Here is a 23,932-nt window from a genome sequence, read left to right as displayed (position 1 = left end):
GGTTAAACCAGTACTGAGTACACCACTTTTCCAAGCACTACCCTTTAAATGCCAAGCGCCAGGCAAGGGAGCTACTTGTACCAATTTTTAACGTCTTTTGGTATGACGCGGCCAGGGATCGAACCCACGACCTCCCGCTCCGTAGGCGGACGCTTAACCACATTGTTGATATTAAAATTGGTTACAAAATAACAAGTTGAGGAAAATTTATAAATACAGCCTTATGTCAAGCTTGATTATTTTTGTAAGAATTTGTATTAAAGGGACTAGACAGCAGATGGTCCCAAAATCGGCAAATTTATCGTTTCCTCAAAACAAGTCTAGAATTGTCAATACGAGCTAGTACATGTATGTGGCCAAAAATACATCATTTGACATGATTATAAGAATAAATGCAACAATCATGTTACCCCACAAGTTGTATCAGACAAGATTCTCTGTATAAAAATACCACACAATTGTTTCCCCATTTAAAAATAGTGCTGAATATTTTTTCCAAGCACCTTGCAAGTCACATAATCTTTTTACACACTAACCTGTCAATAAGCGTTTTTGCCAATTCACTAACTGAGTACCTCGCGAACCTCATCAGGTATAACAAACAGAGTACCTCTCGACTGTCATCAGGTATTACTAACTGAGTACCTCTCGACTGTCATCAGGTATTACTAACTGAGTACCTCTCGACTGTCATCAGGTATTACAAACTGAGTACCTCACGACTGTCATCAGGTATTACAAACTGATTACCTTGCGACTGTCATCAGGTATTACAAACTGAGAACCTCGGGACTGTCATCAGGTATTACTAACTGAGTACCTCACGACTGTCATCAGGTATTACAAATTGAGAACCTCACAACTGTCATCAGGTATTACTAACTGATTACCTCGCGACTGTCATCAGGTATTACTAACTGAGTACCTCACGACTGTCATCAGGTATTACAAACTGATTACCTCGCGACTGTCATCAGGTATTACAAACTGAGAACCTCGGGACTGTCATCAGGTATTGCAAACTGAGTACCTCACAATTGCCATCAGGTATTACTAACTGAGTACCTCACAACTGTCATCAGGTATTACAAACTGATTACCTCGCGACTGTCATCAGGTATTACAAACTGATTACCTCGCGACTGTCATCAGGTATTACAAACTGAGAACCTCACAACTGTCATCAGGTATTACTAACTGAGTACCTCACAACTGTCATCAGGTATAACAAGCTGAGTACCTCGCACCTGTCATCAGGTATTGCAAACTGAATAACTTGCGACTGTCATCAGGTATTACTAACTGAGTACCTCACAACTGTCATCAGGTATTGCAAACTGAATAACTTGCGACTGTCATCAGGTATTACAAACTGATAACCTCGCGACTGTCATCAGGTATTACAAGCTGAGTACCTCACAACTGTCATTAGGTATTACAAACTTATTACCTCGCGACTGTCATCAGGTATTACAAACTGAGTACCTCGTGACTGTCATCAGGTATTGCAAACTGAGTACCTCACAATTGCCATCAGGTATTACTAACTGAGTACCTCACAACTGTCATCAGGTATTACAAACTGATTACCTCGCGACTGTCATCAGGTTTTACTAACTGAGTACCTCACGACTGTCATCAGGTATTACAAACTGATAACCTCGCAACTGTCATCAGGTATTACAAACTGATTACCTCGCGACTGTCATCAGGTATTACAAACTGATTACCTCGCAACTGTCATCAGGTATTACAAACTGATTACCTCGTGACTGTCATCAGGTATTACAAACTGAGTACCGTATTTTCCCGACTATAACGCTTATAAGACGAACCCCCTACTTTGCCCATGAAATCTGGTGTTTTTGTCTTGACTCGTTTATAAAACGGGGTAGATTTTTAAAGCAAATCCAGCACTTGAAATTCTCCAAGTCTGTGATAATGTTCAAGCTTAACAGTCAAATATCAACTAAATTTGTTCATTTGCTTGGGATTATTGATTTTTATTTTCTGATGGTATGGTATGTTTGAACCAGCCTAGATGCAATTTTGGGATTTAAGTGGGTTCATATGGTATTTGATTGACCTATTTAAATACAAACCATTGCAGTGCATCTTTGATCTTTACACAGCTCATGCTGTGATGTCACAAATTGTACTGTTTGATCTGCAGCCGACAAACAGAACAAATTCCATTACATGTGTTAATGAGTTATATTTTCGCAAGTGTTTGTTTGGATTGCAGTTGATGGGACTTAAATTTTGAGTAATAAATAACCTTTGATGATTGCAGATAAATTAATGTAATAACATTAATGAAATATGTATTGAAATCTGCTAGTTACATGCATTTGCATAATATATACAAAGCCTTATAGGAAAAAGTAAGTTTTATTTACGACATAGAAAAAATAACAATGCTTTTAAAAAAAAAAAAATGTAAAAATATTTTTATTTTAAAGGTAACTAAATATGTCTGCTGTGAAAGACAACGTGTTTGGACCGATAACATGTGCTATATTGAGTGTTCATCGTAGCAAAACACAGCAGATCTATGGTCGTCTTAATCCGATGGGTGTGATCGTGTCACTTTTATTGGGGTGTCATCCACAGACAATAAATCAGTCAGTTGAATACCTTATGTTGAATATTCCTGATTATGACTCTATTCTTTATGAAATTCATATAGACTCGCCTATAAGACGAGCCCCCTTCTTTAAGGTTCAAAATCAGGACCAAATTTCCCCGTCTTAATAGTCGAGAAAATACGGTTCCTTGCCACTGTCATCAGGTTTAACAAATAGTATAAACTCAGTTAAGGTGCTTATAATTATGGAAACAATGAAAAGTGCAGAATTATTTGACAATATAGTCTTAGTCTATAGTCTAAACTAAACCACCATGTGATTAATCACAAGATATTTGGAGATTTGTTTCTGTGATATACAATGGAATACACATCCTAATGGAGAGTTAAGGATGGTTAAGCTAAAAATGCTTTCTATACCTTGCACATCTGTTCCACTTGCTGCAGACGACTATCCAGCTCTCGTCTAACTTGGGCCGCCTGCTCGTCTGCATTGTCCAGCTGAAACACAGCAAACATATTCAATTCAAATAACGGACTGTTGTGCCAACTGCTTACGCTTGTCTGCATTGTCTAGTTGAATAACAGCAAACTTATTCATTTCAAATAGCGGACTGTTGGGCCAACTGCTTATGCTTGTCTGCATTGTCCAGTTGAATAACAGCAAACTTATTCAATTCAAATAGTGGATTGTTGGGCCAACTGCTTATGCTTGTCTGCATTGTCCAGTTGAATAACAGCAAACTTATTCAATTCAAATAGCGGACTGTTGGGCCAACTGCTTATGCTTGTCTGCATTGTCCAGCTGAATAACAGCAAACTTATTCAATTCAAATAAACGGACTATTGTGCCAACTGCTTACGCTTGTCTGCATTGTCCAGTTGAATAACAGTAAACATATTCATTTCAAATAGTGGACTGTTGGGCCAACTGCTTACGCTTGTCTGCATTGTCCAGTTGAATAACGGCAAACTTATTCAATTCAAATAGTGGATTGTTGGGCCAACTGCTTATGCTTGTCTGCATTGTCCAGTTGAATAACAGCAAACTTATTCAATTCAAATAGTGGACTGTTGGGCCAACTGCTTATGCTTGTCTGCATTGTCCAGTTGAATAACAGCAAACTTATTCAATTCAAATAGTGGACTGTTGGGCCAACTGCTTATGCTTGTCTGCATTGTCCAGTTGAATAACAGCAAACTTATTCAATTCAAATAGTGGATTGTTGGGCCAACTGCTTATGCTTGTCTGCATTGTCCAGTTGAATAACAGCAAACTTATTCAATTCAAATAGCGGACTGTTGGGCCAACTGCTTATGCTTGTCTGCATTGTCCAGCTGAAACACAGCAAACATATTCAATTCAAATAAACGGACTGTTGTGCCAACTGCTTACGCTTGTCTGCATTGTCCAGTTGAATAACAGTAAACTTATTCATTTCAAATAGTGGACTGTTGGGCCAACTGCTTATGCTTGTCTGCATTGTCCAGTTGAATAACAGCAAACTTATTCAATTCAAATAGTGGATTGTTGGGCCAACTGCTTATGCTTGTCTGCATTGTCCAGTTGAATAACAGCAAACTTATTCAATTCAAATAGTGGACTGCTGGGCCAACTGCTTATGCTTGTCTGCATTGTCCAGTTGGATAACAGCAAACTTATTCAATTCAAATAGTGGATTGTTGGGCCAACTGCTTATGCTTGTCTGCATTGTCCAGCTGAAACACAGCAAACATATTCAATTCGAATAGCGGACTGTTGGGCCAACTGCTTATGCTTGTCTGCATTGTCCAGTTGAATAACAGCAAACTTATTCAATTCAAATAGTGGATTGTTGGGCCAACTGCTTATGCTTGTCTGCATTGTCCAGTTGAATAACAGCAAACTTATTCATTTCAAATAGCGGACTGTTGGGCCAACTGCTTAACACTTGTCTGCATTGTCCAGTTGCATAACAGCAAACATATTCTATTCAAATAGTGGACTGTTGGGCCAACTGCTTATGCTTGTCTGCATTGTCCAGTTGAATAACAGCAAACTTATTCAATTCAAATAACGGACTGTTGGGCCAACTGCTTATGCTTGTCTGCATTGTCCAGTTGAATAACAGCTAACTTATTCAATTCAAATAGTGGATTGTTGGGCCAACTGCTTATGCTTGTCTGCATTGTCCAGTTGAATAACAGCAAACTTATTCATTTCAAATAGCGGACTGTTGGGCCAACTGCTTAACACTTGTCTGCATTGTCCAGTTGAATAACAGCAAACATATTCAATTCAAATAGCGGACTGTTGGGCCAACTGCTTATGCTTGTCTGCATTGTCCAGTTGAATAACAGCAAACTTGTTCAATTCAAATAGCGGACTGTTGGGCCAACTGCTTATGCTTGTCTGCATTGTCCAGTTAAATAACAGCAAACTTATTCAATTCAAATAGTGGATTGTTGGGCCAACTGCTTATGCTTGTCTGCATTGTCCAGTTGAATAACAGCAAACTTATTCAATTCAAATAATGGACTGTTGGGCCAACTGCTTATGCTTGTCGGCATTGTCCAGTTGAATAACAGCAAACTTATTCAATTTAAATAGCAGATTGTTGGGCCAACTGCTTATGCTTGTCTGCATTGTCCAGTTGAATAACAGCAAACTTATTCAATTCAAATAGAAGATTGTTGGGCCAACTGCTTATGCTTGTCTGCATTGTCCAGTTGAATAACAGCAAACTTATTCATTTCAAATAGTGGACTGTTGGGCCAAATGCTTATGCTTGTCTGCATTGTCCAGTTGAATAACAGCAAACTTATTCATTTCAAATAGTGGACAGTTGAGCCAACTGCTTAACACTTGTCTGCATTGTCCAGTTGAATAACAGCAAACTTATTCAATTCAAATAGCAGATTGTTGGGCCAACTGCTTATGCTTGTCTGCATTGTCCAGTTGAATAACAGCAAACTTATTCATTTCAAATAGTGGACAGTTGAGCCAACTGCTTATGCTTGTCTGCATTGTCCAGTTGAATAACAGCAAACTTATTCATTTCAAATAGTGGATAGTTGGACCAACTGCATATGCTTGTCTGCATTGTCCAGTTGAATAACAGCAAACTTATTCAATTCAAATAGTGGATTGTTGGACCAACTGCATATGCTTGTCTGCATTGTCCAGTTGAATAACAGCAAACTTATTCATTTCAAATAGTGGACTGTTGGGCCAACTGCTTATGCTTGTCTGCATTGTCCAGTTGAATAACAGCAAACTTATTCATTTCAAATAGTGGACTGTTGGGCCAACTGCTTAACACTTGTCTGCATTGTCCAGTTGAATAACAGCAAACTTAATGAATTAAAATACCACAAAAAACAAAGCAACCATAATTATTCCACTTAATAAGTTGAAAAATTTGAAATGCAAGAAAACCATGTGCTGTAGCTATGCCAGGCAATGCAGCCCAACATTTAGAGAGAAAAAATGACATCATCAATTTTGTTCATAAACAAGTATCAATTTCCTTAAGCATTGAAGGGCTTGCACAAGTACTACCTAACATCTGTTTTCTGGTTTCGTATATATTTTGTGTTATACCGGTATTGATATAACGGATAAAAAAGGCAACTTTTACAAAACTGTTCTTCGCATTTTATAATAGAATTTGCTAATGGATTATATTCTGAGAACATATTCTGCAATTGTTCAAACCCTGAATTCCTAAGTGAAGTTTAAGTATTCTAGTACTCTTGGAGGATAGCTTCTTAATCAAAACGAAAACTGACGTGAAATGATTAATTAAAGATTAATCTGTCAGAGACTAAGTAATTGAATTTCCACGCTGCAAATAATAGGGACATTTTCAGAGAACAAAATATAAGCCTGAGACTCCAAAATGACTGTAATCTGTTCAATTTGTTTCCTTATAACAATTGCGTATTTACTATTTATATAAAGTCAAGTCTAGTCCAACGAGACTCTGGGAATGTTGAAGAGGGTAGTTCCCCATTACTGAGATATTGGTTTCAATTAAATTGATTAAACATTACTGTGGGTAATAACCTCTAAAACCGGCTTACCTCTGCTTTTTCTCCACAAAATAATATAAGGAATGTTCAATTAAATAAAGAATAAACTGCTACTGCTGGATATAAGCTAAATATATTGCCCTAAAATGAGAGTGGTCTAGTGGTAAAGGTGTCTGCCTTTCACCCAAGATGTCATGGGTTTGGCATATCAAAATGGACACCTGTAATTTTTATACCAATCTGATAACAGTTATCTTTACAAATGAGCTAAGATATGAATTTGTTTATACTAATTTGAGCTGAAAAACAAAATAAATATTGTCAAAATGATGCTGTCAGACAACTACTTTGAACAAATGTTAAAAAAATAGTTTGTTTCACAAGTTAAACCAACTTTGTCAAAACAATGTCTTTTATGCCAACCATGTTTGGTTTTTGGTTCATATTAATAAACCATCATATTTATTTTAAGCAAACTTACTTTCTGTCTAACTGCCAGTTTGGCAGGCAATAAGATAATAATATATATTTGCATTTCTGGCTAACAATCTTGAGTACAAACTAGAAACAACCATCTTGTTCCCAAAAGAACTATCAAGCACCATAAAATTGATTTCTCTTTCACTAGCTCACTGCCATAGTCTATTAGCATTGCCTGAATAGGAGGGGGGAGGGATTCCCCCTAACCAAGATTGTCTTAAATAATTGAGCTGATAGAAAAACCAGACTCATTTTACATGCAGTAACACATTACATCATTATGAAACAGTGGCCATTTATTTATTTCTCAATAATTCTGTGGGAGAGCAAACATTTACATTTTCGGGACATACAATATCATGTTCATGTTTTAAAGTGGAGAATTACTATTTTGAATTTATTTAGACTTATTAAAGGGGCTGTACTCTGTATGATAAAATAGCAAAAAAAGAGAAAATTGTCGAAAAACTGACTGATGCCAAGTTTATATGTGTACAATGCATTGAAACTTACTAACTGAAGTACCACATAGTTTACAATCTATTTAAGTTTAGCATTTATTTCATATTTTTCCATTAAAAAAGATTACTGGGTATGTCTACCAGGTAGAATTCTTTCCTGATTGGCTAGTCGGTGTTATCACATGATATTACCGAGGTAGGTATATAGCTTAATTATGTCACCCAGTTGGAGTAAGCCGTCGTAGCTCAGTGGATACGACGCTGGACTGCAATTTTGGCGACACAGGTTCGAACCCGGTCTCTGACACAATTTTTTTTTACATTTTGGTATTTTTTTTTACAATTATGATATCAAAGCGTAACACATTCTATAAGATAATTGTCCTGAGATTGGTTACAGAAAAAAACTTTTTTTGGTGCCAATCTGGTGTACAGTCCCTTTAAGTTATGATCTAACATTTTGTCCCATTTATTGGAATAGAAGACAACAAAAGAGTCTCTCAAATACATTACAAATTAGTGATGCATAGCTAGTTTTCGAGGCAGAAATAAAGTGCATGACAATAGATAAGTACAGTCATATTCCAGTGATTTTTATTGGTGCAATTTACTGCTTTTTGAATGCTGTTTCTCCTTGCAAACAGTGTTCATTCTCCCCCCCCCCAAAAAAAAATCCCGCTTAAATATAGACAAGACAAGCTCTTTTATAGCATAATGTATGCATACGAAAGTTGTCAAGTAAGAATTGATTTTAGGCTATTTTAAACATAGAAAAGATACTAATGAATGAATTACAATCCTAAAAAAAGGATTATGGGATAAAATGAAATATATTATTTCATTTAAAAACATTTGGGCTTGATATCTTAGCATTGCATCTTCAATAAAATCCATGTTTTTTTTAGTTAACAGAGTTCTCTGGGTTTATTTTCGGGGAATAAGTCTGAATCCAATGACCCAGATAATTTATATGGTACATATGTATCTTAAAATCTAGTTCTCCAGCCATGACAAAAATATTCAGTTAGCGTTCATTTTGTAACAATCTGCGTATTCTGCTTTTTATATTGCATTTCTATGATATTAATTGCATAATTTAATACACAAAAACACTTCTTATTACCACTATAAAAAACGCACAACATATCATAATTAATCATTACAGCTCTCCTTTAAAAAAGCTACTTAATATGCAGAACGCAGCTCCATAGCTAGATAATTAGAGCAGATGGTAAATTAAATTAGGCAGTTGCCCCCTGCAGTTTTAACAGTACTGGGATTGATACACCCATGCGCGCGTTCATTCGTCAATTGTAAAAACGGTAGATTCCGATTTACAGTAATAAAAGTCTGCAGGCCTAGCGGTCTACAGCTCAAAAAGCATGTCAGGAATCCCAATTGTTTTATCTGATCTCCTTATTATCTTATAAGCAGTATCTTTTGAAATATAATATTATACAATACAATTTAAATTGTGTTTAATGAAATTTTTAATATGAGACATGTACACCTCTAGCTGCAGGGGGTCATCATATGCACTCTGCAGGCAGGGTTTAATTTAGGGCTCACATCAATAAAAAAAGAGCATGCTTGGACTGTCTAAATAAAAAAAAATATGGACAATTTTTAATGTAAAATGTAGACATTTTCACCCGGTATTAAGCCCTAAAATTATATTCAATATGGTTTGCAATGATGGACATTATTTCCCAAACAAATATTAATATTTAACCAGCCCAGAAATAAACACTGATTAGAAATGCTAGATTTATGGCACCCAGTGGCAATCCCAGTCTGTGAATTTCACAGGCTATCACAACCATAAAGGTTTTAAGTTAAAAAATTCATTACACCATATTAATTGGATTAGGAAAATCATTCAATTGTTTTGCACTTGGTTTTATTCAAGTACTGGACTATTCACCGACATCTATTCTTAAGTCTAAGTTTGAAACACAGTCTCAAAAAACTAAAACATCAAGGTTTTATATCATTCTTTCAGTTTAAATATGCTATATATATGTATGTAACATTTTAATCTATTATTTCACTTTTTAGCTGAAATGCAAGCTGGGTATTATATTTAGAGGATATTACATGAATAGCCATTTAATGCAGAATTTGTTAAACATTTTGAAATAAAGTTTATATCGAATTACAATAATATAATAGTCTGTTTATAAATGTCATTTGATGATTTACAGCATTATATTCATGCACATTATTTTCAACATTTTTCATCTATAATGTCACGTCAAAAGTTATTTAACTAGTTAAGTTAAATAACATATATATATGCAACTATATACAACTTATTTCATGATGGCAAATTCTTTAAGATTTAAATAAGATTAAACAATTTAAACTATGTGAATGTATAAAATATAATGTCAAAATTCTAACAAATGGTAAACCATATTACCTGGCATGCATTATATAAAATCTGGTGTTCATATTTTTTCACCCCAAGAATGTTTTGGAACATTTCATAAAGTTGTTCCTTGCTCAGGATCAACTCAGAAGCAGCAGTTATTGTTCTCTGGGCCTGCTTTCTTGGATCTTCTTCACCACGAAATATTAAATCAAATTTTGTCATCCAAGAGCTAAGAACGGTTTCTTTACTTAGTCCATCAATTTCTGGAAGGCTTCTCACTCTTTTTTCAATATTGTTTTTAAACACTTCACGAAAGTCATTTGCAGATGAACCACCACTTTTGACCATATTCATGACCCGATCACTCTTCAAAAAAACTTCATAATAACTTTGTACAGCATTTGTAAATGCCTCATCTGCAACAATGTTTGTTTCTCCATTTAGAAATGCATGAAAACGTTCCTTAATAGTTTGTAACTGCTGTTTTGTGATTTTAGTCTGTCTTCTAGCCATGTCAGTCGGTTGCTTTGCATTGAATGGGTATGCAATACATCTCATGACGAAAACATACAACTGTAATCTCTTTTTCCGCTCTTCTTCCTCTTTTTCCAATTTCTCCGCATCTAATTGTTCTACATGTACCTTTTCCCTTTCAGCTACCTGATGTCTTTCTACTGGTTGGACACTTGGGCTGCTTGGACGTATGCTGTTTGAACGCGAATGAATCTGGACTCCAGTCACTGCACTCAAGTTGTCCCCACTTGTGGATAAACTCCTCTGCTCAATGCTAGGGATGCTGAGCACATCTGAATTTTCATCTTCCACAACCTCATTCTCCGATTCCTCCTCACTGGACGACGGGTCAAGCATGATAACCTTTTATACTGTATAACTTTGAAGTTAAAATCAAAGCTACATTGAAAATGCGTTTGCCTTTAAGCAAGTTTTCTAGGATGCTGTCAGCATCAGCAACATCTAACTCGACTGTCAATTTGCAGCAGGTACTTGACAATTAGCATTAAAGTACGCATGCGCAAAAGTATCCGGAAGTTGATTTTATGTAGTTTTTACTTATCTCTATATTTAAGATAAATAATTTATCAATTTAGTATCAGCCTTTTGTCTTAAATTTATAAATGGTTCGAAAACCTTTAAATTATTTTTTATTTTAATTATGTATTTGTGACGTCACACCACAAGAACGCCGCGGTACGCAAATGTTCAACCCTCAGTCGCAAATTTTAATGGCCGCCATAATCAATTCTCTCGATAATTCGGTGTTTTGAAGTTAAATTTTGCGTCAGTGATTGTAAAAATGGATATAACAGCTATGACATCACGTTTGTCAGTGGAATACAATTATATTGCATATATTTCCAAGTGTTTTGACCGCTGTTGCGATATGCAACATCGATAAAATGGTGTTTGTTTATAAAAACTGAACGACCCAGATTTCGGATGAATTTCTTTTTTCTCGATAGAAAACGTTAGTTTTTGACAATTTAGTGTTGTTCAGAACATTAACGTTTGTGCCAGTTGTATCATAAAGTCTATGTGGATTTCTTCGAGGTGTGTAAACTTTGAATATTCAAATTATTAATAAAAACCGTGAAATAAACGTCAATTGACGTACGGTTAAGCTGTGATTTCTATTGTGGAATGTAATGGACAAAGAGCTATAAGCAGCTTGATGTTAAACATTTGTGTGTTTAGTGTTGATAAGTTAAGTAGATTATGTCATCTGTTATTAATATCACTCAACAATTTTGCTGTTTTCAAATACATTTGTACCCTACATTTGATAGTTAAATTGTGAAATGATAATATTGGTTGAAAAAAGTCATCGCTTTTGACAAAATTTATCCATTTACAATGTAAGACCATTTTAAAGGTTTATCATACCTTTCATTTCAGTTTTGTGACATTGAAATTAAAGCCGAAGCAGGGTTCCCCCTGGGTTCTAAAAAGTTGTCGCCACTTTTTCGCGGGCGGGTCCAGGGCAGCGCCCTTGTGGGGGCCAAGGGGGCGAAGCCCCCTGAAGCTCATGGGGTTTAAGCATTTTAAGAGCCTTAAATTGCATTTAATTAGCACATTGTCGTGCAAATCATAACATTTTGTTGTACATGAAGCACAAGATATTAATAGCAAATTGTTATTCTGTTGACAAAATTCATTGTATATGGACTAGTATATAAATAAAAATATATTGCAAAAAATGTGACATAAACATCAATATGTTGATTTCAGTCTAATGCCTGCATACAATAAAAGAATACATTTGTGAAATTATGAGATAAATTTAAAATAAATGGAAACTCAAAGAAATATACATTGTCAAACTAGGGCCATAACTTTCCTAATAGAAATTTGTCTACCTACTCTTTACTCCAGCCAACATATTAGAAGCTTTATCAAATGGGGTTTAATCCTATTTATTTGATTTCTGTTAATCTTTTTGACACTTTTTGAACTCTTAGAATGCTGCATTTATAGCAATTACAAATTGCGACAAAACCGAAAGCAAGTCTATTTTTAGCGCGTAAACGTCATTACGAAATTTGCATATCACGTGACTTTCCGACAACATAAAATTCTACGATTTGCATATTTAAAACTAACTCGATAATTACGCAACAACAAGGCTGTTGAGCTAAATATTAAAATTGTTTGCTAATAAGAGACATAACTGTTAACAATTAAAGGATGTCATTGTTTATCCGTGAAAGCAATAAAATTCTGCAATAATTAGCGAGGTGTTGACTGGGCCGTGACTGCTTGCCCTAAATATCGGATTAATTTTTGTTGTCGCACCAGCAGATGCGCTTGATTTATGACAGTGACAGAATCGATTATCATGCAGGCCGCATGGTCACCACTTACGTCATTTTAAGAAAATATTTTAGAAAAAAATCGTTGTCGCCATAAATTCGCCAAATTTGAAAAGTTGTCGCCACTTTTGCGATTTTGTCGCAAATGGCGACAATGGCGATCGCCAGCGGGAACCCTGCCGAAGTCCACAACTATTGGCCATTATCAGCAAGCCTTGTTCATGTAGAGCACCAGTCAATTGTAACCACGCCCCTTCCCTCCCCCAGCAGTATCATTTATATTTGAAGATAAAATCAAGACTTATTTGTCTCTATTCTTTTGCATTATCTTTTAGTAACATGTAACTGTTGCAAATATTTTATTGTTAAAACATGTTCGTTTGTAGTCCAAGTAATTGTACGTTGACAGATTTTTTTTAGATTTTTGATATGGCAAATCCTTCACGTACAAATTGTTTAGTATCAAAAGTGGGTAGTTGTTCCGACCAGGATTCCGGGTTAAAGCACATAGCCAGGGTTCTCAAAATGAATTGGCCGCCGGCCTATTTGACCGCTTAAAACCAGAAATCGGCTGGTTAGAATTGTTGTAGAAACCATAAGGTCACATTCTTTTCTGACCTATTTTAATACTGATTATCTATTCTTACTTCGGCGTATGTAAGAGTCTTCAGATTCGAAATCATATTGGTAAGAATTCTCCGTAATTCGCGCATGCGCTGTTACGGTTACCTGTTAGAAGAAAACATTGTCGATGTAAAAAAAAGAACATAGACACCCCAATAAAAGTGGCAAAATTACAACCATCAGATTTACGCGACGATCTGCTAAAAATAGATGTTTTGCTACGATGAACACTCGATATCTTCTAATTGGCCGTGATTGCAGATGGGTGTAATCGGTCCAAACACTTAGATCACAGGAGACACATTTTGCTGACTGTATAATGCAAATATTTTGGATATTGTTCACCGTGTCAATTTTTTCCACGTCCGAAATAAAACTTACATTTTACTTATGATAAGGCTTAGCGTATACACAGGCTAAATGGCAGGTTTTAAGACACATTTCATTAATCATTACAATAATAAATCCGCAATAATCAATTGTTACTTATTTGCCTAATGTAAGTCCCATCCCATCACAAACACCTGCGAAAGGATAACTAATTAACACATGTATTGAAATGTGTCGTGTATGTCGGCTGCAGATCAAACGATACACTTTCTGAAGTCAGAGCATGAGCACACCATCTTTTTCCGTTTGATATGCAGCCGACATGTACGACACATTTCAATACATGTTTTAATACCGGTAAGTTAGACTTTAGATTAAAGTCGCCTGGCAATGTATTGTATTTAAATCGCTCAGTTGAATACCATATGATCCCATTTTTCTCCAGGCTAGTTAACCATCTACCGTGTTTACCGCGTCTGCGTCTAGATTGTAAGATTATCGGAAAAATTATAGTCAATAATCATCGTGTGAAAAACTTCTAATCACGGCTGAAATGTTTGAATTCACTGCAAATATGAATGAACTTTTAGGATTCGCAAAATATGTATGTATGACCGAATTATAAGTGTTTTTTTAATTTATTTTTTCACTTCAGAACTCCTAGAAAAACAGTACCCTTAATGGCTCAGAATGCAGGAAATTGCATTCTTGTTTTAAAAAAAGTCGGGGTGGGGGGGGGGGCGGATGCCATGGGCCCCCCTAGAAAGCCTGTTACAAATTCAATTTGGCCTGTTCAACTCAAACATTTTGAGAACCCTGTATAGCGTCTATAAATTATCATAAAAACAAGAAATATTACCAGATATTGTTATTTTATATTAATTCCGTACACAAAAAATAAATATCCAACTTAAAATTATGAGTTTGACAGCTTTTCTTTATATCATTCTGTCAAGGCTTCAGGGCACAGTTTTAAATCGCTCGGAACATTTCGGCCATGGCTGAGTTGTTACGATTGTATAACGAGGTCTATCTCGAAGCTTTGTCGGAGAAGGCCTAGTCAAGATTAGAGGAGGCCGAGTTATTACAATTGTATCGAGTTGTTCCCCTTTGCATAATTGTTGTCTGTGTCAGTCAACTTTCGTTTTATTGGAAAGGTAAACAATTAACTTGTTTTAATGCATTAAATGCTTGTTTAGTGCAAAATAACATTTCACTAACATGGTAAAATATGAATATAACTCTTTATGGTCAATTTCAACCATAAAATACTTCACTTAAAACAATTTCAATATTTTTAAAACACCCCCGTTTTTTGCACATTCCCGTTTAGACAAATAATTTACAACGGATATATAGATACAAGCACACGTAAAACGTATAACACGTCTATTATTTAGACTAGTTTGTTTGTTGCAGACTGCCAGAAGGCCTGTTTAGCAATGTGAAGACCTTAACGTGAAAGATGAGTGTTCTTATGCGATATGGTGGTGTGACTGAACCTTCTTATATAGCACGTCCAGTTGCAGAGGACACCGAGTAAGTTTAGTTTAAAATGTTCTTGTAGTGTTGGCGACTATCGATTGTGATTTTTCTCATATTAATTATTGAAAATAGTAATTCAGCAAGGCAGTTTTTTTCTCATATTTTTGACACCTAATCATCCAAATATCCTCTTTTTCTTTTGTTTTAAATATTTTTCCCCAAATTTTCTTCTTTTTTATATATATATGTGATATCTATCTCAAATTTGTAATATAAAATGCATAAGAAATATATGATTGTAAATGTTAAACTGTAACCAATATGCAAAATTGGTGGTGGTAATAAGTCATTATTATTGCAAATACAAACAAAAAGACAAAATTTTATACTGAAATAGACAGACTGAAAAGGAAATCATTGATTTTTTTCTTGAACATGCTAGTTGAATTTCACGGTCATTCATTTTTGAGGACAGTCGTGAATTCATATGCTGTATTTAGGAAACAATCTGATTTTAGCCATATTGGCTTTTCGGAGGTGATTAATAAAATTCTTGTCTTGGTTTTTACGAAGAAGTGATCATATGACTGACAGATCTGAAATTTTACTGATCCTGCTTCTTCATTTTTAGGTGACTGACAGTATCCGGAATATCTGGAGTAGGCATATGATTTTTTAGCTGTTTATAATTCTTAATATGTACAGTCATTAATGTTTGTGACCATTTTGACCTATGTACCAGTACCTATGGGCTGTTAAATGCAGAAATTGCATTTTGAAGTTCTGATCCTTTATCCTTCCTAAATATTATGATGTTAGCCAGGATACCTGACTTGGAGGTTCTGGTGTCCCTCATGATATTTTTATTTTCGGGTTCCTGGAGCACTGTAAGTGTTGGACGCTGGGCGCGCACTCCTTATTTGAACCATGTTTAAAATTTACTGTTTGTTGCAGGTATGAGGGTCCAGTGGATATGTCAATGTCAGCGGAAGAGGCATTCAGTTCCCCTTCTCAGACATACCCAGGATGCTTTGGTCTCCCTTATCAGGTTTGTTTGGAGTCCAAGAAAAATGCTTTAGTATGCAATAGGTGTTGCTCGAGTTCTTGGGGTCAATGTCATTAAGACCAATTATACATGTTCAGCTTAATACATTAATGTGCATCACTGTTATAAAAAAATATTCATATTTTAAAAATGGTATTATAGGTGTTTTGCCTCGTGACACTATGATAACAGATCTCATTGTGAAATTCATTTGAATATTGGTATTAAATTATGACTCCATATACTAATAGGTCTAACATTCCATCAAGTCCTTTAATTTTTTGGTGGAAATCGTATACCTTGTTTTGTTCTGTCTGTGATTCTTGAAAAAAATGATTTTGACCAAGAAAGTCTTTTAGAAGGCATTTTGGGAACAAGTTCTTCCACCTACATTTGAGGAGAATTATTGCTAAATTCTTTGAAATAGGAATTAAAATACCAGAGGTAACAAGTTCGGAATTTATTTTTAAATAATTTTGTTTTTGGAAATGTGTCAAATGGGTTGTATAGTAAAAAGCCTGCCAATTGAATCACGGTAAAAGCGAACACTTTTTGGACATTCTGGACATTTGGTCTGACCTCTTTATAGTTTACACAGGACATTTTCATGTTACTTAGGACAATTTTCATTCAACATGTAAATACTGAAATTAATTATATAATATATGAAATAAATGTAAAACAGGAAACGAGTTAAACATAATTTATTCATTGACATACAATTCTGACTTGTCACCTTCTCAATTAGACATCAGTCAGATAACGAGCAATAATTCAAGAGTCGGTGGCATTATCTCCCTTGCTGAAAGTTCCAAGTCATGCTCAATATCAAACACATTTCATGACATCGTGGATATGAGGAAAATACTGTTAGTCAAAGCTACATGAAGCAAAAAAATAGTTTGGGGGTTACAAAACAATTTTTCATCAAAAACATTTGACAAAAACACTATCAAATATTTGTCAATAAGTAATGTATTCAATCAGTGGCATATTTTAGGGCCAAATATCGGCCCTTTCCCCTTGCCAAAAAGCCTCCATTTTTTCCCCTTTTTCCAGAGTTTCTTTTTACTTTACCTGCAAAGTTAATTTCGTATTTCATTGAAGTTACTTCTATTTTATACATTTTTTGATAGCAAGCTTTCAGATATTATCCGTCCTCGTATCCAGTAAAATCCGGTCCGGGTAACTGCAAAATAGCCAATATTTGTTTACAGTCTTATTTGCGGGGAATATTTTGCATGACGCACCGTTATTTTTCTGCTTCCGGTTTTAATTTTCAGTTTACTTTCATTTTTCGTAATGCACAATAAAAGTTTAACCTGACAATTGTTGCCATAGTCAATGAAGTATGGTATTCAGTAGTTTCACAGCGTCAAAGGAAATTTATGTGTGTAATAAGTATCTCAATCTTTGTACTCAACTATTTAGTTCTAAATAATGACTAAATTAGATTTTGAGTGCAAAACTTAATACACAGACTTCAATTACATGGACACACAATTAACAACCAGTTTAAACATGTTGTAGTGAGTAGTGTTTTGGATTCAAAAATGCATTTCTCAGTACAGAATTCATATTAATCATCATTGTTTAATATACATGTAAGAAGATAAAAAAGTCAGACAAGCTTGTCTAAGCTAATTGCTGTCTTGCATCACCATGATATAGAAAAAGTCTGTATGGACACATATAATATAATATATAATAATTTCAGTAAAAGCAGAAAAAATTTTATATGCAAAATGACCATGCTATAATTTTCCCATTTTTTGGACTTTTCACGCTAATTTTCCCAATTGGAAAGGCACAGAAAGTAAAATTATTATGAAAAAAAATCACTGTCAATTTTCTTAGCACCATCTTGTCAGCGGCAATGACCGTCTGCTTCAAAAGCAACAATGTTTAAAATGGCGTAAATTGTTTGTAAAATTCAATTATCAATTGGTTTTTAGCTCTACTGGCCAAAGGCCAGAAGAGCTTATGCGATGGTAATGTGTACGTAGTATGTGCGGTCGTGCGTCTGTAAACAATTGCTTGTGAACACGATACAGTCTTCAGTTTTGATTGTATCTCGATGAAACTTGTACAGTATCTAGATATCCATTAGAGCTCGGTTCCTTTCGAAAACCAGCCAGATCCGCCCATGCATGCCTAGATTATGGCCCTTGATAGTATAAAAAAATGCTATTGTGTAAACAATTGGTTGTGAACAAGATACAGTCTTCAGTTTTGATTATATCTCGATGAAACTTGTACAGTATCTAGATATCCATTAGAGCTTGGTTCCTTTCGAAAACCAGCAAGATCCGCCCATGAATGCCTAGATTATGGGCCATGAAAGTTTTAAAGAAATGCTTTCTATTTTTAGCCAGGTCTGCATGTATATGTTAATTCAAGTCTAGAGTTAAGGGAGACAATTTGCAAGTCTAGGATTTTGAGAGACAATTTGCTTTTTGCTTCTGCAGTTGATTTTGTGAAATACTCTGCCTTGTTCTTGTTGAAAGCCCAAAGGCCATTTTTTAGCTTTAAGTTCTGTAGTTTGCGCATTCATCTTAACAAAATTGGTTGTGAATGTTTAAGTTATGCACCTGGTGTCATTACTGGCCACACCCAGGGTTCACAGGTTTGGTAAACATAAATCTGGAAAGGTTTGAAAATCTTTTTGTGTGTTCGTGCATCCATCTCAGCACAATTGATTGTGAATGTTTGTTCAAATTGATCAATGTTGTCCTAGGATGCCCTTGACTTTGACCTTTTGACCAACTTTTTTTAACTTTTAAAACTACAGAAAATTTTACTATGAGTACAGTTTTGAAAGCATTTTTTTTTTTGTCAGATGACTTTTACTTGGCACATATTAAAGTAGTTCATGCAACTAATCTGCTTACAATACTTTCTGGGCTCAGATGTTGAACGTGCTACGTTTTCAGGTAACCCAAACACAAAACATAAACTATATGTCTGTTGCCTTTAACCCATACATACATGCTCTGGATTGATATGACCACAAAAGCCATGCCAGTAGAGCATAGGCCCTTTTGGGCCTCTTGTTTTTAAGTTTAACAACTCAACTTGCTCAACAACATTTTTAATCATTCGTTTGCTTTTTCTATCGCATTTTCACAAACTATTATCATTTGATCAGGGTCTTCTCAATGTACATTCTGATTGGTTGACGTTCAATAGCTCCGCCTGCTGGTGCTGTTTTCATTATTGGTTGATACCCAACCCAATTATCAGATTAGGAGATAACAGATCAAAAATGGCTAATTGCGATGTTTTGACTGCTGGAACAGTAGCCTAGTACTTGAGGTGAGAGTGATCTAGTGGTATAGGTGTCCGCCTCTGACCCAAGAGGTTGTCGGTTTGATCCCCACCAGGGTATTGAGTTCTCGAGACCCGAGAGTGATTCTATATTCAGCTTTTGTCACTTTCAAGCCAAAAGAAATTAGTATTAACTAAAAACTAATACCCGCTGATTGACAAATTTATAATTTGCTAAAAATTGTCGGCAAAGTCAATATCGCTTTGATGTTACAAAAGGACAAAGTATGGAAATTTTAGGCGCTCAAGTCATGCCCTTGGAAGAGCCCTGGATTTATGTTGTGATTATACAAAAAAATATGTTATTTGGTTAGTTTAAAGTTAAAAGTTTATGTTTAAAAACAAGTGCTAATTAAGAAATTAGATGTCAATTTCAAAAATACTAAAAAATGAATAAAAGTCTGTAACAACTCTGTTAACATTAGAATATAATTGATAGTAAAATAAATGATGTTATTGGTTCAAATGTTGTTTTGGCATCCAATTAACTCCACAAGGAATTGGGTCAACCCAACTACAGTTTGTGAGGTTTAATTTTCATTTGTTTAAATATGGCCAGACGAAGGCTTAATTATGATTAACAGTCTACCTTTGTTATGATTATAGTCTACCGTTGTTAATAAATTTAATATAATTAAGAGTATGTAAGAAAGATAAGCGCTGTTTCTGCATATTTCAATCGCTGACCTCCCTTGGTTTGTTGTTGTAATTGACCTTGATTTCAGATCAGAATCAAAAGATGAAAACTTCCGGTTATAAGCCAGACAGATTACCAAGAATAGAAACCTATATTCTGACAATTATGTTTATTCAGAAAATTAAGTATTATGTATAACTTCAAATTAAGGAATGTCAATGTTTATTTTATAAACTCCTTTTACATAATTTTATTTAAACACTTCTTTTGTCCTCTGATATCTGTTTTGTTCGTACTCTCAAAAGCTATTTATACTCTTATTGTCAAAGCTTCACGCTTATTGAACAAACAGTATAGGGAGAGGCAAAGCCTGTTATGCGATTGTACCAGTTCGTTTCTCACCCCCAAGGCTCTATGGGCTAATGGCTACCAGTACAGTGGTTCCATTTGATCAATACTGTAAATGCAGATTGTAAAGGCTTTTGCTATAGGAGAGCTGATTGTATTGAAAACTACTGGTTGAGAGATTAGGTTCTATACAGAAATCTGATATGCCTTTGTATATAATTACTTAAATACAATGGTATATACTTAATAGGTTTATAGTGTATAAGCATATGGTTTTTCATGTTCTCAAACAGCTCCAATATGTAGTCGGAATTTGTTGATCGTGTAAAAACTGGGGATATATTTCTGCAAGCCAATGGACTTAATCTGATGGAATAACTCATTCTCAACTATGACGATAGGAGAAACAAGGATTAAACCAAAACGGGTATTTCACCTTTGTACATTAATAGTACTGAAGATAAATTGTCTATGCTAAGTTTAACATATTACCGTATTATATCATGTATAGGACGCTAGCATAGATAGGACGCAGGCAAAAAAATAGTTGAGAAAACGGGTAAAAACCCTTAATACATGGGTGAAAGTTTTCCGTATTAATACCGAATTCCGTATTTTCGGTCTTCTCAGGGGTCATTTTTCTAAATTGTGTAAATCCGGGGAGTTTTTCGGGGGGTGGAGGGGGTACCCCATACCCCATCATTAACATCGCAATCTACTCAAAATCGAAGATAAAACATAGTTAAATTTTCTGGTTTCCCAATTTCGTTCTATAAATAGGGTTGCCAAAAGTGCTAAAATTCTGTTGGCGATATCAGCCAAACGTTTTCGAAAATGGTCGTTTCTTTTTGTGAAAAAAGAATTGTCATTCCAATGTTCTCCGAATGACCTCGGCAGTTTCCGCGCCAACAAAAACTTGGATGCCAGAAAAAGCCGGTTTTCGCCGAAGATTCAGTATCCTTTTACGACATACCGCAAATTGGAGGCAAAAATAAACGATGAAATAAATCGAAATACTGCTGTCAAAATTAAACAAGGCCTTTTTTTTTAATTATATGTTTTATGAACGGCCAGAGTTGTGAAGTGTCGGAGGAGGAGGAAATAAAAATAAAATTACATTTCTGGAATTTTATTTTTTGGTCGGGAAAAAAACACACAGAAAAGCAAAAGCTATGATGTATTCTCTATGACTTTCTATTTTAATGTCATGTCAATATGTAAGTGTGCACATTTGTTTTTGCTTTATCTGACAAGTTCACTTCATATTTTCATTAATCACTCTTTATACTTTGTAAATGCAGGTTATAATAGACAAGTGACATAATAATAATCAATTATTTTCGGTAAATCTATTTGCCATTTTGAGTTTAAGGACTCGCTATCACTTCACTGTGTTGTCTTGGCTGCAAATTGTCTGATACCAATTCACCAACCATGTCATTGTTACAGTTAGCAAAAGAGCTTTTTTGTTTCCTTCTATACAGGGAATATTGATCCGCCAGGAACTAGTGATCCAGGAACTTGTAAATCAACTGATTATAGCTGTCTGATAAAACAAAAGCTGTCTATCCAACAGTGATTCAAATAATACTAGTTGTCCATCACACATTCTGTCCAACAAGCAGTCCAAACAACACTGGTGGTTCAACCAACACTTCCGGTCCATCCATTTATAGTAACTGTTGTTCAACCAACACGTATGGTCCATCCATTATAGCGGTCCAGTAAGCAATAGATGCCCAACCAACAATAGAGTTTCAACAGGCACTAGCTTACATCATGTTGCTACCAATCTAGCACCCCAACCGATTGTAGTGATGTTCTACATTGAAAGTGATGGTCTCAGTAGATAACATCAGCATATTTGAATCATATCTGTAAAGAAAAGAATGGAACATTAAAAGTATATTTTTTATAAAAAAAAATAAGTTACTTTCAGACTTATTTATCTAAAAAAAATTATTACATAGTATTATAACACACAGAGCAGTATAAATAACATAATTTATATTGATGATGATTTATATATGTTCATTCATAAGACTATTAAATAGTTATACTGTTCCTGGTAATATACATACAGATTCCTCATTATAGATTATCATAATTACATGTCAGATAGTAAAACAGCTTAATGTATTATTTGTGTTAATTTTCAAAACAAAGGTTTTAGAATAGATATTTTTTGTTATTAATAATACTCCAATAAGAATAGTAACCGCAGTCTTTTCTGAACCATCTACCCCACCCACCAGAACTAAACTGTCCAGGTAAACAGTCAAGCGATTTATAGCTCATGACATTCAAATTATATCACAATAATGTAATATAAACTCATTTAAATGACAAATCTAATAAAAATAAATAAATAATAACAAACCTGGAACGATAATTAGTCCATATTTATCGCTGTTATAACCTGGAAGTCACTCTGCCGCAAAGGATTATCCGGGTGAGCTAAAACCCGGTACCAGGTATCGATATCGAGAAAAGCCGTTATCACAGTTTATGATACCGGATTATGTTGATACTGTGTTATTTAAAGTATGCATTGGTTGTCAAAAAGCAATTAATAACTGACCGTGGATACTTGAATTTATCATCTGATATTAACCCTGATATTAACATAATTCGGTATCAGAAAGTGATACCGGATACTGGGGGTACCAGGTACCGGATACCAGGTTTTTAGCACCAGTCTGCAAATCCGATGAATGTTTTTCATTGGCTTAAACTTTTTCAGAGATGTTTACACCAATGTTTTTACAACTATTGCGATGTCCTCTGCTTTTAATGATTTGCCGCGATAAAGTTTCATCGGCGGAAAAAAAAAAAACGAAATCACAATTTTATTTTTATTTCAAAAATGAGTTTTTTTGAGGGGCGGTTCGTAAAACATAGAATCAAATAAAAAAGGCTCAATGAAGTTTGTACCCCCAGGGTATAATACTAAAGATCTTGAATAGCCTGCGAAAAACAAATGGAGGTGGCAATGGCTGTCAAAAGTCGATTCGAAGGGTGTGAAATGGTCCGATTGGTAACTTGATAAAAATACAAAACACTATTCAATATAAATCTTTAATTGTATTCTGTTTTTCATTTTTTAACTTTAATTGAATGAGTTACAGAGTTAAATGAATTCTTGATAAATGAGCAAGAATTGAAGTATTGAGTGATGTTTCTGTCAGGGGCCTTATGTACATATGTATGTTGACAAAAGCTGCCAGAAATATTATAAATATATACAACATAGATTTGATTGATTAAAAGACAGGAAAGGCTTTGAAATGTGTTTTAGAAAGCTTAATTCCTGGAGCTTCCGGGGGCCTCCGGCCCCCCTGTTCCCCTGGCCATGGCTTTGCCCCCAGCTTAATTTTTCAGTATTTTGAAAA

General features: G+C 35.0%; 2 protein-coding genes across 21 annotated transcripts in view; one reads left to right on the top strand and one right to left on the bottom strand.

Moving 5' to 3' along the window:
* The window catches only part of LOC128215787 (calcium-dependent secretion activator 1-like), a 96,673-nt gene extending 85,699 nt beyond the window's left edge, over positions 1-10,974 (bottom strand). For 4 of the 19 annotated variants that reach the window (XM_052922358.1, XM_052922369.1, XM_052922372.1 and 1 more), the window contains exons 1-2: positions 9,965-10,971; positions 3,008-3,088 (exon numbers count right to left, since the gene is read on the bottom strand). In XM_052922358.1, the coding sequence (XP_052778318.1) occupies positions 3,008-3,088; positions 9,965-10,786 (903 nt within the window). In that variant the 5' untranslated portion in view covers positions 10,787-10,971. Of the gene's footprint in view, positions 1-3,007; positions 3,089-9,964 lie in introns of all 19 variants that reach the window. The other 15 variants (XM_052922357.1, XM_052922364.1, XM_052922359.1 and 12 more) reach the window with 5 other exon arrangements.
* A 170-nt stretch (positions 10,975-11,144) lies between these two features.
* LOC128217999 (inactive histone-lysine N-methyltransferase 2E-like) overlaps positions 11,145-23,932 on the top strand; it is a 52,119-nt gene continuing 39,331 nt past the window's right edge. For both annotated transcript variants that reach the window (XM_052925488.1, XM_052925487.1), the window contains exons 1-3: positions 11,145-11,485; positions 15,118-15,237; positions 16,138-16,231. In XM_052925488.1, coding sequence (XP_052781448.1) covers positions 15,164-15,237; positions 16,138-16,231 — 168 coding nt within the window. In that variant the 5' untranslated portion in view covers positions 11,145-11,485; positions 15,118-15,163. The remainder of the gene's footprint in view (positions 11,486-15,117; positions 15,238-16,137; positions 16,232-23,932) is intronic.

The sequence above is a fragment of the Mya arenaria genome, chromosome 14 (assembly GCF_026914265.1).
Source record: "Mya arenaria isolate MELC-2E11 chromosome 14, ASM2691426v1".
In the NCBI taxonomy this organism is placed as follows: Eukaryota; Metazoa; Mollusca; class Bivalvia; order Myida; family Myidae; genus Mya; species Mya arenaria.
Note: the sequence above shows the minus strand (reverse complement) of the source record. Positions and strands in the feature narration are given on the sequence as shown.